Source organism: Rousettus aegyptiacus, unplaced genomic scaffold, assembly GCF_014176215.1.
Source record: "Rousettus aegyptiacus isolate mRouAeg1 unplaced genomic scaffold, mRouAeg1.p scaffold_m13_p_16, whole genome shotgun sequence".
Classification (NCBI taxonomy): domain Eukaryota; kingdom Metazoa; phylum Chordata; class Mammalia; order Chiroptera; family Pteropodidae; genus Rousettus; species Rousettus aegyptiacus.
In genome coordinates, this window is record NW_023416291.1 from 40,542,779 (window position 1) to 40,561,004 (window position 18,226).

The window sequence follows — 18,226 nt, forward strand, 5'->3', positions numbered from 1 at the left end:
AGAAAGCCCTCACCAGTTGCCCAATCCACCAGCACCTTGATCTTGAACTCCTAGCCTCTAAGACAGTGAGGAGTAAATGTCTGTCAGTCTATGGTATTCTGTTATAGCAGCCCAAATGGACTAAAATACCTATCACAAATATTTTTAATCACAAATGTTGCCTTTTTGGGGTCACAAATTACTTGCTCCCGAGGAACATCTCACTGGGGCTCTACACACAAAACAGCTGCTCTGAGAAGCAGCGATGCACACAGAGGGCACCGTACTTGTGTTTGCTTGATGGTGTGCTTGGGAGACAAACTGCCCGTGCTGTTCAGGCTGCTGACGCTGCCATGGGATGGCGTGGAGCGGAGGCTGTCTTTGGGTGGGGGGCTGGCAGGCAGGACGGGCACAGCGCCTGGGAACACTTTCTTTCTCTTGGAAGGTGGGATGAGAGACGGGGGCAGGGCAGAGGGCACAGGCTCCTTCTCGAGGGCTCGGTACACCAAGTGCATCGCCTGTAAGCACAAAAGAGAATCACATTGCAGTGGCCAAGCCCAGGCCCAGGGCAGGCAGAAGGCGGCTCTATCAGGGCTACAGTGACGAGACAAAGATTGCTCCTTTAGAAAACGTTTACAAGCTGAACAGAGTAAAAATAAACCTCTTGTAATGAGCTATGCTTCCAAAGCATAATTTTCCAAGACGTTTGTTTAACCACATGAGACTGAATGAGTACAAAAGGAATTCAAGCATGCCAGACTCCACACATGTTCCCTCGCTACAAAGGAAGGCCACTGGCTCCAGGGCTGACGACTTTCAAAGTACTGGAATTTGGAAGTCTAAAGACACACTATGAGAGCTGTATATACTTCAGGATATTCCAGAGACACGGAAAACTACAGAAAAGCATGCGCTGTGCAGAGGACAGGACAGGTGGCTCTCCTGTTTGAGGAAGGTACAGAAACACAAAATGACAAAATTCTAAGACCCATTTAGAAAAGAACATAAATCTTGGTTGACATGATGAGAAATAATAAAAACTAGCCAAAAAGGGAAACTTGGGGCTTATGAGGCTGAAAGGTTCACTCGGGACCAATCACCTTGTCCCTGTAACCCCCACAAGAGCAGCTCAATGGTAGGAACACCTTAGGTCAAATGTAGTCCAAAGAAAAACAAAAAATAAATAATGAGGGGTTGGCGGAGGAGGTAGAGGAGCTCATGTGTAATGGGAACAGAGTTTCAGTTGTGCAAGATGTAAAGCGTTCTGGAGATGGATGGTGGTGGTACTTAATGCCACTGAACTAGGCACTTAAAAATAGTTAAAATGGTAAATTTTATGTTATATATATTTTACCACAAAAAAGAATGACGACCAGTAAAAACAACAGGATAATAGAGAAATATGGAAAATGCTCAAAATGAAAAGGCAAAACAGAGTTGATGTGTGGGAGAAAAACACATCTGAATACTACTGACGATCAGGATTTATAAGGGGAATGGAAAGAGAAATTTCTAATTCTCTTGGAAAATGGTTTAGATTTAACCTAGAAGTTTAAAATCTCAAAGGCTTTACACACATAGTAAATATAATAAGTTTCAATTAATGTATATGTTGTACAAATCACATTTTAAAGATGTTTAAAATCCCTAAAACAGATTTATTTTAAGGATATGGTTGCATTTCATTGTTTTTTATTGCTTGGGTATTCCTAGATAATTCACAGTTGTGTTTTTTATTGTTGTTGTTGTTTGGAGGGGGTGGGGTTTGAACTAAATTACTATTTATTACAGTGTTGTCCTTACCTATAAGAGGCTACTTCATTCTACTTTGAGGTCTAACAGAACAAGGTAAGTGTGAATAAATCTTCTATGAATGGAAGATAAAGGTCCAACATGGCAGTAGGGTTGAGGGATAGGAGGAAGAAGAGCAGGGACAGACTGACGGGAGCCCAGGGTGAGGAGGGCAGGCTCGGGGTGAGGTCAGTCCAGCCCACCAGGCAGCTGAAGAGGTGAATGGGTTCCCTCAGGCATATGGAGGTTAGCTGCGAGGAAGGGTGGCCCATAAGATAGAAGACCCCTGATCTGCACATAGCTCCAATGCCATCACTAAGAGGAGAGCGTTAGAGTGCCTAGGTTCTGGCATGGATAGAAGGGGTATACTGGGGCACTGGTAGGCTCGTCTACAAGCACGCCTACTTCCTAACTCTGTCTGCTGGGAGGAATGGGAAGCAGGGCACTGAGCACCCTGGTTTCCAACACCATTCTCCACTCTAAGGACCAGGGCTCCCTAGAGAAGGGGCTGATACAAGGCTGGGTGGGGAACATCTTGGGGAGCCAGGAACATCTTACTGTGCCATGAGGAAGCAACTGGTCAGAGAATGATGGGATATGACCAAAGGACAAAAGAGCCAGCTGGGAGGAACTCCCACTGGGCAAGATAAGTTACACCAGTAAAGGATTATAGACCATGGAGCAGAGGACACATCCATAAGTTCACTCTGATACAAATTCTTGACAGTAGAAGGCCAGCTAGAAAATGTGCGAGGAATGACAGAATTACAAGACAGACCACCTGTAATCACCAGAGTCCTAACGGATGCAGGCGAGACTCCTGGGAGAAACGGTGGGTGAGAATTAGAGGGGTAACAGAGTGCTCAATCTCTACATGTCTCTCATGAGACTGAGCACAGAGGAAGAGTAACTGCAGGGAGAAGCCCTGGCCTTCATCCTGACCACGATCAAGGTTGACACCGTGGTAATGACATACAATAAGACATCACATGTCCTATGGATGTTGTGTGCCCCAAGAGAACTCGCATCACCTCGGTGAGGTTCTGCCCCATAAAGTACAAGATTTGGATCATCAGAGGAAACAACAGACAAGCCTGCACCAAGGGACACTTGGCAAAATGGATTCTGCAAATGCCCACGTGGCCACGAGACACAAAAACAGACAGAGCCGCCCCAGATTAGAGGACATAAAAGAGAAAGAGCTACGGAACATACCAAACTAGGCTGGAGTCCCTTTCACTACAAAGGACGTTTTAGCAAAATCTGAATAATATCCTTAGATTAGATAATTCATATATAATGCAGTAATATATAAGCTATAACCTGTAATAGACACTATAATAAATACTTTCAATATTAATTTCCTGATTTTGAATTGGACAATGGTTATAGAAGAGAATTCCCTGGTTTTGGGAAATGTGCACTGAAGTATTTTGGGGTTAAAGGTATTGTGTCTACAACTTACTCCAAAATGATTCACAGGAAAAAACCATGGGCACACCCGCCTGGACTTGCACTCACGGGGGAAGAGAGGAAGGAAGGGAAAAGGATAAAGCAACGTGATAGAATAGTAACACTGGGGAATCTGAAGGTTATTCAGAAGAATTCTCTGTATTACTGCAACTTTTCCTTAAATGCAAACTATGTCAAAATAAACACTTTTTTAAATTAAATGATAAAAAAAACAAATGAGCCCAGAAACCCCCTTCTCCCTCCCCAAGAGTGGCACATTCCCTTCCTCAGCAGGGTGAGGGAAGTCCCAATGGGTACCTACCACAGCAAACTCATCTCTGTCCAGGTGCCCATCCTTGTCGATGTCACTGAGGTCCCAGACCTGTAAGGAAAAGAGTAGCAAGTCTTACTGGGGGAAGTACCAAGGCTGACTGTACCAAGGCTTACTGGAGGGAGAGGAAGTACCAAGGCTTAGTGGGGGAAAGGGCCCACATACAACAAGTGAGCCCACCTGAACTCAGATTCTGAGTGCATGCTGGGATTAAAATAAGGCAATCAAAATGCATTAAGAACCAGTCTGTGGATTCTCTGAAAAACTGTCATCCAATGAAGTATTGCCAGCTCCAAGATCCTTTCCATAATATTATGTTCACTTTCTCTAACAAATAATCATGATTATAATTGCATTCACCTTGATTTTTTTCTTTATCGTCTTATAAATAAATCAGAAAAGATGGTTTGGTTTTGGCACAGGTGTTGCTCTGAACACAAGGTACTTCCGCATACACACACGTATCAGTTCCCACCCCGATTTTTGATGAACAGGGTCCTGGGCATGTGGTTGAACAAGTCTGTGGTGTCCCATATCTCCTGCCATCAGAGAGTGAGGCAGGTGCCACGGAATGTGCAAAGCCCACCTACCAGCAGAAGATCAGGCAGGAAGGTATGGGTTCTTAGAGAAAAGGCTACATGCCAGATTTTCTAAAGCACAATCAGGGCACTACCTTTCTGACCCAAGTCAGCTCCCCCAGATCAGCAGGTCTGCCTGACTTGGAAAACACTAGGCGCAGCACCAGTACCCGGAGCTAAGAGGAAACCCAGGGGTCCATCCAAGATGCTGCACGTGCTGGTACACCTCCCTGCCACCGCCAATCACTAGGGACCGCAGCCCAGGGGTGCTTCTCACGTGTGGGTTCTCCTCTCCACCCCTGCTGGGTCTTGGCTCAGACCTCTTGAACACTCCAGAGACCAGAGCCTCCAGCTGGCCTCCCTGCCTCTAGTCCTGTCCCCAGGATTACCAAAGGGGCTGCTCTGGAATGAACTCTGACCCCACCCTGCCCTTCCAACAGCATCCAGTCCCTGCTCCTCAGCCTGGCACACAGAGCCCCTGTTGCCCTTAGTACCATAACCCAACCTCCTGGGACTCCACTTGGACCTGTCAGGACACCAAACCGTTTACAGTCCCCTCAAACACATGAATGTCCTTTTAAAGGAGTTCAGTACTAGGAGTGCTTTATGTCTGTCTTTTCAGTTTAGAAAGCAGAGGCTCCAGAAGAGTAACTTCCCAAAGACACAGCACATTGTGAGGGAGTCCCACACAGGAACAGGCCTCCCTGCCTCCACAGTCTTCCCTGTGTCCAAGGGTTTCCCTACTGACTTGGGGCCAGATCATTCTTTGTGGGGGGTCCTGGGCACCACAGGGTGTTGAGTTTGAGCAGCAATCCTGACCTCCACCCACCTAAGGCCAACAGCACCAGACCCAGGGACAACCAAAACTATCTCCAGACATTGCTCACTGTCCCCTAGAAGCAGAACTGCCCTACTCAGTATGCCGGGCTGCCTCTGGTCACACTGTCCCCTGCCCAGACTCCTCAACTCATAGTCTGGTACCTATTTCTTCACTTTGGAGGACACCCCCAGGGGCACCTCCTCTAGGAAGCCTCCCCTGCTTGCCCTGCACCCCTTTGCTCAGGTGGGTGAAGTGCCTTCCTTTACTCCTGTCCTATCCGGGCAGAACTGTGATTATCAAGGAGTCAGTGGGGGTAGAGGGTTACCATGGAAGAGTGGCAGCTCTGGGGACCACCCAAGACTTCATTCCCTTCTCTGTGCAACCCTGAACAACTTACCAGCCACTCTGAAGGCCCCCAGTTTCCTCAGCTGGAAAATGGGGGTGACACCATCAAGAATAGCTGGGTGCAAATACTCAATGACTTCATTCATGCAAAGCACCAGAAAGGGCCTGGTACATACTAAGTCCTCAATAAATAAATATAATCGTAACCATCATTTATTTATTTGACTTCATGGGCTGTCTAATTTCATCCCCATCTTCTTAGTGCTCAGCACAAGGCCTGGCCCAGAGGCAGAGCCCACAGAGGCCTGGGGCAGGTGAATCACATCAATCCCATCTAGACACAACGACTGTCCCATGAGTCCAGAGCAGAGAACTCAGCACAGAGACAGCCATGTGGAACCAGGCTTTGTGCACAGAGCAAACCCCAGGGCCATAACACAACCCCCAGTGGAGAAAAAAGTCTAGGATAGAAAACTGTACCTATAAAATTTATATTTTTATTTGGGGCAAAATTGAGGCTTTTTAAAAAGAGGAAATGCATTAAATTCTTTCTAAACTTGCAGAATTAAAAACACCTTTACCTGAAGGCCAAAAAAAAAAAAAAAAATTAAAAACAGAACAGAAATATAGACATAAGCTCCCACACTTCTCCCTGAAAGTACAATAGAGACAGGGAGATCCCAGGCCTGGGTTCGAGTCCCAGCTCCACCTGTCCCTGGGCCCCAGAGCTGCCTTCCCACATGTGCAATGGGCCACAACATCTTCCCACAAGCTGGGAAGCATTTGTGAGCTGCACTCCTGAGGCCCTGAGCCAGCCTAGTCGCAGCAAGTGCTCCGTCCACATCAGCTCTTACGAAGGCCCCTGACAGAACACGCCTATGCATGAAGCCTAGCAAGTGGGAAACGAGCCCAGGGGCTGACAGAATTCAGCGACCTTGCAGGAGGTAAGACAACCACTTACCCTGCCCAGGACGTCAAGAGGCAGCTTTGAGTTCATGAGGACTGGCTTGACTTTGTCTCCAGAGAGCAAGCCATTTACGGGTAAAAGGCTTTCAAAAATTCCGTCGAATTTTGCCTTTTCTTCCACCTAGTTGGAAAGAAATAGCCTGAATAAAAAAGTGGACCTGTAGGAAAATCCAAAGCGAGCTGCAGCTGGAAATGCGAGGACCCACTTGCAGCCTCACCTAACTGCACAGGACAGTTGAGTGAATTTATGCTCTAAAGCAGCAGCCCCCAACCTTTTCAGCACCAGGGACCAGTGCTCCTATGAGAGTCTAACGCCTGATGATCTGAGGTAGAGCAGAGGCGGTGATGCTAGCGCTGGGGAGCGGCTGCAAATACAGATGAAGCTGCACTGGTCTACCTGCCGCTCACCTCCTGCTGTGTAGCCCAGTTCCTAACAGACCATGGACTGGTACTGGTATGCGGCCCCGGGGGTTGGGGACCCTTGCCTTAAAAGAAACCACTCTCTAGTACCCATGGATCTGGCAGCCATGGTCAATAGGGGAGAGAGACCTGGCCCCAGAGGCTACCTGGGAGACAAAGGCTACTCCAGACAAAGAACTAAATCTGGGTATCACTCTACTGAACTAAAGAATCAAATATAAAAATAAACCAAAGACTTAGCAACTAATTATCCAAATCGGATTTAATCTGGTTAAGTCCTCTGTGTCTAATAGTAAAAGAATAAATAATAAAAGTTCTTCATGAACAGGGTGCAGGCCTGGGCAGAACTTGCAAAGCAGCAGCTACTGTCATTCTGAAATATGACACAGGCAGTATGTAAAGGGGGCTGTTGGTGAGGAGGGTACAGATGGGGGTCCTTCAAACTGCCTTCTATGGAAACGGAGACCAGGGGACAGCAGACCTCTCACCACCCACTCTGACCACAAGCTAGAGCCACTGGGGACCTTAGGAAAACACCTTCAATAAGTGTCCATCAATGGAGAAAGACAGAAGCAAAACGTGGTCTAGCCATACAATGGAGTATCACTGGATCTTAAAGAGGAAGGAAATTCTGACACATGCTGTAGCATGGATGAGCTTGCTGAACACTATGCTGAGTGAAAGAAGCCTGACACCACGGACAAACACTGTATGACTCAGCAAGAGATCCCTTCAGTGGTAAAACTCAGAGACAGGAAGTATTATGGTGGGTGCCAGGGGCTGGAAAAGGGGGACGGGGAGTTCATGTTTAATGGGGACAGAGTTTCAGTTTGGGAAGTTCAAGTTCTGGAGATGGACGGTGGTGATGGTTGCACAACAATATGAATCTACTTAATGACACTGAACTATACACTTAAAAATGGTTAAGATGGTGTGCTTTATGTTATGTGTGTTTTACCACAATTAAAAAAAAAAAAAAAGGACAGAAACAAGAAGGCAATCAGAGAGTGCATGTACAAGTCACCGTGAGCGCTAAGAAGGCAAACATCCTACGTCTACTTTGAGCATCTGGGCTTTGGTCAGGCTCACTGACTTGGTGCTTCGAAAAGTCCAGGAACTTTCACAATAAAAAAGAACACTTGGCACTTCAGGTTTGTTTGTCACTGTTTCTCTGAATGGAATCTCTTTTAAAAACAGTGTACCCTATCCCAGCACCACTGCTGCCCTGACTCCCCTCTGACGCCTCACAGGCTCTTCAGCTGCCTGCCCTTCCCCTGAGGCCTTCGCACGGGCCCTGCCAGAGAGGGGCCAGAACAGTTCAAGGAATAAGATCTCTTTGCTGACATTTTTCATGACAAGGCACCCCTTTTTCAAAGTAGGCAGCATGCAACCAGATGACAAAGCAAAGTCTTTTGCTACTGTAATCACCACTGGGAAACTGCTTGATTGTTCAAGGAGGTGACTTCGCGATTCCTTGGTCACAGGTACCTCCTCCTGCACCTGTCCCTGCACAGACCCACCCCTGTCCAAACTCTCTGAGCAGATAACCAACCAACTGCATAAAACAGGGCAGAGCTCCTGCGCTGAAAGAAGCTCTTCAAAAACCAACAAGAGCATCAGAAATGGAAGAAAAATGCGTACACTAGCTGGAAATGAGAGAAAGAGCTGCAAAGGCATGCTGGAGGTCCTCACACTTGCAAGTTCTCACAATATCCCCTCTATTCTGATTAACCAATCCAAGTGACAGAAATCACAGAACATGACCTAGAAATGCAAGATTTAAACTGTAAAATTTTCAGAATACAACACCTGAAACTGTCTTCTTAGGCAACCCTCAATTATAGGAAAAGGCCATAGCTGTTTCAAAGACTTTCATTGGGAAAAGTATTTCATCTGAACTCTATAGCACACTTACTCTGAAACAGCAGGTAATATAATCGTCCTGTGAAATATTTGGAACATCATAAATGGCTAAAACCACTACACATGAAGGACAGTCGAGGGATGCTGCCCTGTCACTTACCCTCACAGCCCAATGGGCCTCTGCCGAAGGCGGTGTGACCATCAAAGGGCTGCTGGTGTCACGCTGGGAAAAAAAAGAAAAACATTCCGCTACGGCTGGAACAGAATTAAATTACAGGAGAACGTGTTTATGAAAAGGATACACATTTTAAAGTGCTTTCAAAATGGGGGAAGACCTCAACAAGTTAAACACGGAATGACCACGGGATCCAGCAATTCCACTCCTAGGTATGCAACCAAAATAAGTGAAAACAGGTGAACAAATCCCCATACATGAATTATTATGTCCACCAGATGAACATATTAAACAAAATGGGGGCAGGGGCATACAATACAATCTTCTTCAGCCATGAAGGGGAATGAAGTGCTGACACACACAGCAATGTGGAGGAACCCTGGCAACACTGTGCTGAGTGAAAGAAGCCAGATGTATAATCCCACGAAATGTCCAGAAAGAGCAAATCCAGAGATAGAAAGCAGATTAGTGGCTGTCAAGGGCTAGGGGAGGGGGAAATGGGGAGTGATTACTTAATGGGTACAAGGCTTCCTTTTGGGGTGAGGAAAATGTTCTAGAACAAGACGGAGGTAATGGTTGCACAATTTTGTGAATGCACTAATGTCACTAAATTTTCAATTTAAATGGTTAATTTTAGGTTATGTGAATTTTGTCTCAATAAGAGAAAACATGGAAAGAGATTGAGAGAAAGACAAGTAGATGGATGACACCAGAAGGTGAACTTGAAGGATTTTGGCACTTACGAATTTAGGTGGTGGCATGTTCAAATTCAGATTGCTCAAGGTAACTTCGTGGCCACTCTGTGCACAGGCCACTAGTCTCAGTGCAACATAGAAACCCTGCAAATCCAAAAGGGGAAGGTATAAACCCCACCCAGCCCATAGCCACAGAGGAAGAGCTGTTTGTGGCATCAGGCTTCAGGTGAAGAGAGATTTCAGTTCACTTCATCGAGGAAGACTGTATGTGTGAAGGCCACTTACAGTGTCAAGTTGAACTTGGGAACATTATTTAAATGAATATGCTAAAATGGACTTAGTCCATTGCATTCTGAATGCTGTTAAATTTCAAATAAATATATTTCCAAAAATAACATGCTCCCAATACTTAGGAAATGCTTGACTGTCTAAGTAGCTGGCATAACATGTTTCAGACTATGAGTTATGGTTCATACAAGTGACTTTTTAAAAATGGTTTGGAATACACACAGCTTTTAGGAATTTACACCCCGGATTCACTGAGTTCCCATTGGCTGAATAGAGCATCCCCGCCCACCCCCGCACCCCTTGAAGCCCAACATAGACATCATCTCCCACACAGGGACAAAGGACCTGAATCAGGCCATCAGCAGCCTTGGCTCCTCCCAGCCCACCTCCTAACCCTGAACCGGTCATATCCACAGGCTTAGTGGACTCACGCAGCATCATCTAATTTTAATTGTTCAACTGGTCCAAGAATATGGAATGTTTTAAAGCTATAAATAGTCATGGTTTTAAAAATGTCTTCTAAGAGATAAGTAATAGATCAGCCTTCCTCGAGCTGATATCCAAAGGACTCCCGTGTAAAGTGAGAGATTAACAGATTTCTAAAGTTAACAGATTTCTTTCCCATAAGGATCCTCAGAACCTGATACAGGCGGATACACAGCGTGAATCTCGAGGAAGGAAGGAAGGAACAGTGGATCGCAGACCATGGGACACTAGGAACAACATCCCTTGAAATTTAGTTTGGGGGAAAGCTGAACTAAATTAAAATATGACCATTTAAAATCACGTGTAGGTACTATAAATTTTCATTTATAGAACATTCTAGAAATGATGAGATTGTAATGGAGAAGAAACCGGTGGTTGCCGAAGGATGGGGTGTGGGGATTCTCTGGGGTGCTGGGGTAGGTCTGTGCCCCAACTATGGTTGTGGTCACATGTGTCTATGCAAGTGACAAAATGACATAGAACTACACACACCAAAAAAACCCAAAGAAGTGTACGAAAAACTTGCCAGCTCTAAGACCTCTGGTTCAGTGCTGCCACTGGCTCTGAGCATCATGTAATGTTGAAGTAAGCTACTCTCTCTGGGGAAGGTGAAGGAGGAGACACGGAAACTCTGAACTATTTCTGCAACTTCTGTAAGAATTTGAAGTTATTTCAAAATAAAATGTTCTGAAACATTTTAATCACTTGTAAGTACACAAATATGAAAAGATACACTAATCATGAGAGATGGCTCCAAGTGTTCAAACAAAGACCTTTATTTCGAAAGGAAACCTTCCTGTTTTAACAATTTGATGGCCACACGTTTGTCTAGTGACATGTGTCAGAGGCACGAACAGGAAGGAAGTACAAAAGTAGCAGGCCTGGGGGCTCTGGCTCAGCCCCCTCACTTGCTCTGAGCATACGTGTATATACCTGTTTGTCCAAGAACCCTTTACCTTCTGGATCAGCCAAGTCCCATATCTGTAGAAACACAAAAATGCTCATGAGTGAGACCACTAATCATTACCCATTTATTCATAAAACAGGAGCCATCACTGCTGTATGTAGGCCTTTGGGGTAGGCCAAAGCAATTCCCACCCACGCCCCCTAACTCAGAGTAGGTGAATGCCCTCCTTTCCTCCAGGGCACAGGGCCAGTCCATAGCAGAGCCCTGAAAACACCAAGGTCCCAAGAACACCCAGGGCAACATAAATCCACAAACTATCAAGACCCCTAAAGTGCTTCGGGCCTCTTTTTCTGCTACCCAAGCATCAGGTGTTAGTTACCATTGGAACATGTGGACTCACAAAGTACAGCCTTGGGAGGCTGGCAGCAGCCTGCCCACTCCCCAGAAGGTCCATCTACATCAAGAGGGGTCTACACAGGACAGCCCTCACCTGCCGGGGGTCCCCTGAGGGCAGACACAGAAATCACTTTCAGTCTTGACATACCTTCCCAAGGATAATGTCTGAGAGCCCAGACTTCTTTAGAAAAAGTGCAGCTTCACTGGCCCCAACTCGTCCTGTATACGCCGGGTCTACCTGCAAAGAGGAGTGACGACACCGAGATAAGGCTTCAGGAAAGAGCAGCAGGGATGGCAGCACCCACCACACTGACGAGCTGATCTTAATCCAGAGAACAGAAGGAACCAGAGGCTGCATAGGGCTTCAATTCAGAGCTGTGCTTTCCAGATCACTTGCTCTCTAGTTCCATCCAAAAAGACACCAGTAAAACTCACCTGCTTATAATAAGATTCATATAATGGGTTTCCAGTGGGAATCTGTAAACAAAAACACAGATATCAGTCAAAAGTGGGCATACTCCCTCGAAAAAAAAAGTGTCATTTCAATTCTGTCATCATCGAAATATACGATAGTGAAAAATCAAGTTATGCACTTTAAATATCCTCTATACACAAACTGCAAATTAGTTGCAGATTTAGAAAAAAGAAACGCTATAATGCTCTTTAAGAAGTTCCAATTCCCACGCCAACACGGTTGTCTGGGGAGGAGTGACAGCACAGAGTCAATTTCCATGCACTGAACGATGGGAGTCAACACGTCTGGGAGCTCAGAGGAGAAAGGCGCCCTTATCCTTGGAGATCACTGTCTGGCTCCAGAATCAGAACAGGAGACTCTGCACGTCATCATGAATCACCAGACACACGAGCTTCAGACCAGTTTCTCTGCCACAGGTCTCATCCCCACTTGCTACCAGAAGGACTGTATAGAAATGCACACCAACCTGCCTTCGTGGGGAGAGAGCTGGCCAGTGATCACTCTCACTGTGATAGGCAGGAAGTTCAAAGTCCTCTGCTGAGCACAAGATACTCCGCATTCCGGCCATCAGATCCCCAAGACATTGCTATTAACTGCCTGGGCCAGTATCATGTGGCAAGCTGAGGCTACGCCTGGTTGGCAGCCAAGCCTTCATACTTCCCACCACGTCCAGGACCTCTCTTCCAGCAAGCTGTCCCCCAGTGGTGAGAACAGGGGACCCAGGAGAGGTGGCAGTGGGAAGGGATTAAGCAGCCACTAAGATGTGGGCTATAAAGGCAGACATGTATTGGTGGTTTACTGCATAAAGGGAGGAAAGCAGTATGCAAACCTGCTGTGACTTAGTGAGCAAAGAAAAGTGAAGACAACATCATTACGTGTATAATCATACAGAAGAACAGGTGTGAACACAGCTCAAGAGAAGAAAGTGGGAAAGATGAGGACTGGATGAGGGACGGGATTACGGTGCTTATTAAAAAGTCTTTGAGTGCTGTTGTGTGGTTTTTCATAATGAATAAGAGTCGGGGGAGGTGGGTTCCGTCCAGTTGCAATCTCTGGATGTGAATCAGCCCAATACTTGTATATACTGTGCTATAAAGAGTCATTTCAGGTTAAAAATAATGCCCAGATAAAGGCTGGCTTCTCTGGGGGATGCCAGCACCTGCCAACATATAAAGAAGCGAAAGTACTGAGAACAATACCAAGACAGTGAAAATAGAAGGAAAAGAGCACAGAGATCTAAAAGGGGAGAGGAAAGTCAAAACACAAAGAAAAAGGGGAAGAGAAAGAGGGAAATCCTAAAAAGGCAGAAAACACTAAACAAAACAAAAAAAAAAAAAACTAAGAGAGGCTGGAAGGTGAGGAGTACTGGCTTGAGAAAGGAAAGGCGATGACACCAATGGGGAGGGAGAGGTAAGTAAGTGTGCGGCTGCGGCAGCTCCCTGGACAGCTGATCCACCTGCCTGGAGCCTTGGCCTGACGCCATCGCTGGGGGAAGCCGTTACCCTTAGCTCCTTATCACACGTCCACGTGACCTGGACTTAAAACTCCACATGCTTTCGAAACACATCTCCCCAGAGGAGTAAGGCTGAGGGAGGAAACGAAGTCAGGCAGGCTGTCTGTCATCTGTCAGTCAAGGTGACAGTGGCAGGCCCAGACAGCATATCATGTGCCGCTGACTCACTGGAGTGGAATGCATAGACCCCAGAGGCCCCCATTTTGATGACAAAGGTCTCCTTCCTGCCAACAATCAGGGAGGTGCAGTCCTGAAATACATTTCCTCTGGGTTTTTTTTTTTTTTTTAAATCTCGTATCAGGCAAGAAAGGCTTCCAAGCTACTGAATCCAGTGAAAAAAGTCTGGTAATTGAGGCAGAGTTAACAACTACCTAAAACTTTCCAAATGTTTCTGAGCTACAAGATCCACAATCAAGACAAACAAGACCTTGAATAGTCCATAAAAGCATATGAAGCACCAGAACCAAAGCTCCACCCCTGTGTGCTGAGGGCTCTCACCCATCGACAGTCTAGGGCCAGGTGTCAATCCCAAATCATCTCTAACAGAAAATCAGTATGTGCCTCCACCACTCTAACTACAGGAATCAATTTCAGTAAGCTGAGATGATGAGACAGTTAGAGAGATAGATTTAATTACACATGCTTCACCTACTGAAAAAGCAGAAGGGGGAAAAAGAAGGGAAAATACCAGAACTAATTGGTACTTCCTCTTATCACACTCCTTCCTCAAAGGGATGATGGACTCACACCTGCAAGCTGCCCGAAATGTCAATGTCACAGAGCAGAAGACGCACATTGCTAATGCCATGAATCCCCCAACGATGGGCAGTCTGTGTGGCCAGCTCCTGCACAGAGATCTCAGTCACAACCACACAGCCAGTGTGGGCAGCTGCTCCCAGAGGGAGTGTAACAGATGCTGGGACAAAGCCCTCTAAGCTGCCTGCCAGTGTCTGACCCTAAAGCAGGCCCAAGACCGAGCCAGAGCAAAGGTAAAAACAGAATAGGCCAGGGGACAAGGCTTTCAGTGTAAGTGGCTGCAGAGGGCTAGATGATGGTTTCAAGATTGGAAGCAAGATAGAGCCGGCCCAGGATGGTATTCTCCTCCACCAGCCCATTGTACTAAAATGCCATCTTTTATAGCATCTGAATTAATGAGGTTCAATAAATTTTGATTCAACCTTTTAGTTGCTCTTCATGTCTTAAAATACTAGCAGAGATAACATGAAAAGCTCCTGTGGCCTCTTCACCCTATCCTCCAGCCCATACAGAGTTTACAAACGAGGACAGGAAGGGGAAACACTGGAGGACAAGTTCACATCCTTCTGTTGGGAGGGCTTTAAAACATCACAGTTATGTGAATGCCTGTGATTTTAATGCTGGAGAAAACCAGCTTGAGATGAATGACACAACAGAACCACTTTAGAGGGGAGATCCTCTGAGGTTTGGGGTTCTAGCCACTCGTAATCCCACCAGGATTGAGTTTACCCAGCTCTGATCCCTGCTTTCATCCAGGGCAGGACTCCTAAATTTTTATGCCTGGAAGAGGAGAATTCTCAGTCTGCTGGAAGTATGCTCTCTCATGCAAAACAAAGCAATGATCACTGACCATGTTCGGTTCAAAATGACATTTTTAAAAGCAAATTTGTTTTTATTGTAAAATGTTTAGAAGAGTATCTAAAATTCCTTGTTCTGATAAAATAGTAGATCACAATTATCGAGTGCTAATGGTTTTCTATCTCTCTCTCTTAATCCTCCCAACAACGCTATGGGCAGGTAGCATTGTAGCCCCCAACTTACACATGGGAGACTGAGGTTACCCAGGGTCACAGAGCCAGTAAGTGATGGAGCCATAAGAACACCCAGGTTATATGGCTCTAAGCTACTGCCCCCTGCAAAAACAGTCCATGTACGACAGAGCTGGGTGCTGGGCCACTGCACAGCCTCCCATGCATGCATGCCTGGGAAAATGCACATGTGATCATGTGATGGCAAAGTTTATTCAACAGATATCAAAGTGTGAGATTCAACTTGGACATATACACTGACTCCAAATGGATCACAAACTTAACTGTAAAACTATAAAAATTTTAGGAAAAAATATGGAAGATCTTCAGGATCAGGGGCTAGGCAGAGAGTTCTTAGACTTGACACCAAAAGCCCAATTCATAAGGAGGAAAAAAAATTCAATAAACTGGATCTCATCAAAATTTAAAATGTTTGCTCTATGAAAGACCCTGATAAGAGGATGAAAAGCTAAGCCATGGATGGGGAGGAAATACTTGCAAATCACATGTCCAACAAAGGACTAGCATCTAGAACATATAAAGAACTCTCAAAACTCAACAGCAAAACTGCAAACAGTCCATCCAATGAGAACACGGGCAAGACATTAAGGGACATTTCACCAAAGATGATATACGGATGGCAAATAAGCAAATGAAAAGATACCCAACATATTGTTAGCCATCAAGGAAATGCAACCTAAAACCACAGTGAAATGCCACCACACACCTATCAGAAAGGCTAAAATAGCAACATTTGTGAGTAGGCAAATACATTCAATCACTTGTATATTGCTGGAGGGATTATAAAAAGAAACAGTTACTCTGAAACACAACATGGCAGTTTCTAAAAAAACAAAACTAAATACACAACTATCACACGACCCAGCAACTGTCTTGGGTATTCATCTCAAGAAAAGGAGACCTGGGTTCACATAATATCCTGTACTCAAACGTTTAGTGCAGCTTTATTTATCAACACCCAAAACTAGAAACACCCAGATGTCCTTCAATGGGTGACTAGTTAAATAAACTGTGGTCCCATGGAATACTACTTGGCAATGAAAAGGAACAAACTGCTAATACATGCGACAACCTGGAAGAATCTCCAGAGGATTATGCTGAGTGAAAAGGCCAATCTCCAAAGATTATATTCTATGTGATTCCATTATATAACATGCTCGAATGATAGAAATGAACAGATTAGTGGTTGCCAGGGGTTAATGAAAGGGTGGGTTGGGAGAGAAGTGGAAGTGGCTATAAAAAGGCAACAGTCCCTGTTGGGACAGAACTGTTCTGCATCTGACTGTAGCAAAGTCAATGTTTTGGTTGTTATGATGGTACTACAGATGTTACCATGTGGCTGTAGTAACATCCACGTTTTGGTTGTGATGGTGTACTATAGATCTGCAAGATGTTACCACTGGAGGAAAGTGAGTAAACAATACATAGGATGGGGTGCTCCAGTAAAGATGGTAGAGGAGGTAAACACTGAGTTTGCCTCCTCACAACTACATCAAAATTACAAATAAACTACAACACAGCCATTATTGGAAGTTGCCTGAAGTCTAGCTGAACAGAAGTTCGACAACTGGACACATAAAAAAGGCCACCTCAAAAATGGTAGGAGGTGTGGAGACACGAAAGAGGCTAGTCTCACACCCATGTGTGGCAGGTGAAAATCAAGAAGGTTATTTCAGCTGTGGAGATTCCCCTAATGTATCAAAGGGTCCTGGCCCCACACCAGGTTCCCCAACCCAGAATTCCAGTACCAGGAAGAGAAGTCTTCACAACTTTTACCTGTGAAAACCAGCAGATATTTGAGATGGAGGGCAGCTAGAGTCACAGACATTCCTCTAAAGCAGCCTGCGTGTGTAAACTCACTTGCTGACAAACTCACTTGCTCTGAGCTCCAGCTCTGGGGCAGCAGCTCAAAGAGTACCAGGGACTTACAAGGAGAAACTGAGTTGTCTGGCTTAAGGGTAAGGGCTGGAGGGGCAGCTTTCTCCCAGAAAGTAGTGCTGGCAGAAGACATTGTTCCTTTGTTGAGCCCTCCCTTCTCCCAGTGCGTAGATGCAGGTGGTCGCCATATCTGAGTCTCCATCAACCTGACTACCCGGCCCTGGTGATTCCCTAAGACCCCACCCAACTTGTGGGCCCACTCAAGCCCCTTCCAGTAGATTTTCCAAATGGCCTGGTTCATGCTGTAGACTTTCCTAAAATCTCTGAAAGGCTCACAAAAACCTAAAGAAGCAGCATTTGGCCTCAAAGTGCCCCACATCTCTTGCTGAGCAGTCTCAAGCCCAGCACTAGGAGCAGCCAGACTTAGTTTGTGGCTTGGCCTCTCGAGGTACATCTAAGTCCAGCGTGGGTGGTAGCCATCTGCGGACTGCTTGGCGGCTCATGCCAGGTAGTCCTAGGTTGGGCACAGACAGAGGCTGAACTTGGCCTGCGGTAAGGCCCCTCCCAGGAGACCCTGGCTTGCATGCCTAGCGGTCAGCTTCAGTCTGAGCCACTGCCCTACCCAAGGCCACATCCGAGGATGACACCCCCAAAGGGCAAACTGGGCAGACACCAGAGCCCTGCTAAAGCGAATCCTGCTCCATAAGGTCGGCCCGTATACAATAGCTCCTCCATTGTAAAAACCGGCCAGTTCTCACAACCAATCAGCCAGAGAGTCAATCTCTCCCTCTGACATGCAAACAGCAATCAAGGCTCAACTACAACAGGAGAGCGTACACAGCTGGAGTACCTGGCTCAGATGACCACGAAGACTGCCTCACTGGGCCCCAGAGTACACCTACTACATAAGCCTACTCTACTAAGACCAAGAAACATAGCAGCCTTACCTAATACATAGAAACAACACAGGGAGGCAGCCAAAATGGGGAGACAAAGAAACATTACCCAAATGAAAGAACACAACAAAGCTCCAGAAAAAGAAATACATAAAATGGAGACAAGC

At 45.9% G+C, this 18,226-nt stretch overlaps 1 protein-coding gene across 9 annotated transcripts in view; it reads right to left on the bottom strand.

Moving 5' to 3' along the window:
* The window catches only part of EPS15L1 (epidermal growth factor receptor pathway substrate 15 like 1), an 88,852-nt gene that overhangs the window by 55,411 nt on the left and 15,215 nt on the right, over positions 1 to 18,226 (bottom strand). For all 9 annotated transcript variants that reach the window (XR_001598473.2, XR_001598474.2, XM_016157741.2 and 6 more), the window contains exons 2-9: positions 11,928 to 11,969; positions 11,641 to 11,730; positions 11,123 to 11,170; positions 9,464 to 9,559; positions 8,706 to 8,768; positions 6,258 to 6,383; positions 3,545 to 3,604; positions 267 to 497 (exon numbers count right to left, since the gene is read on the bottom strand). Coding sequence is in view for 7 of the 9 variants with exons in the window: in XM_016157741.2 (XP_016013227.1) it covers positions 267 to 497; positions 3,545 to 3,604; positions 6,258 to 6,383; positions 8,706 to 8,768; positions 9,464 to 9,559; positions 11,123 to 11,170; positions 11,641 to 11,730; positions 11,928 to 11,969 (756 nt within the window). In the remaining 2 variants the exon portion in view is untranslated. The remainder of the gene's footprint in view (positions 1 to 266; positions 498 to 3,544; positions 3,605 to 6,257; positions 6,384 to 8,705; positions 8,769 to 9,463; positions 9,560 to 11,122; positions 11,171 to 11,640; positions 11,731 to 11,927; positions 11,970 to 18,226) is intronic.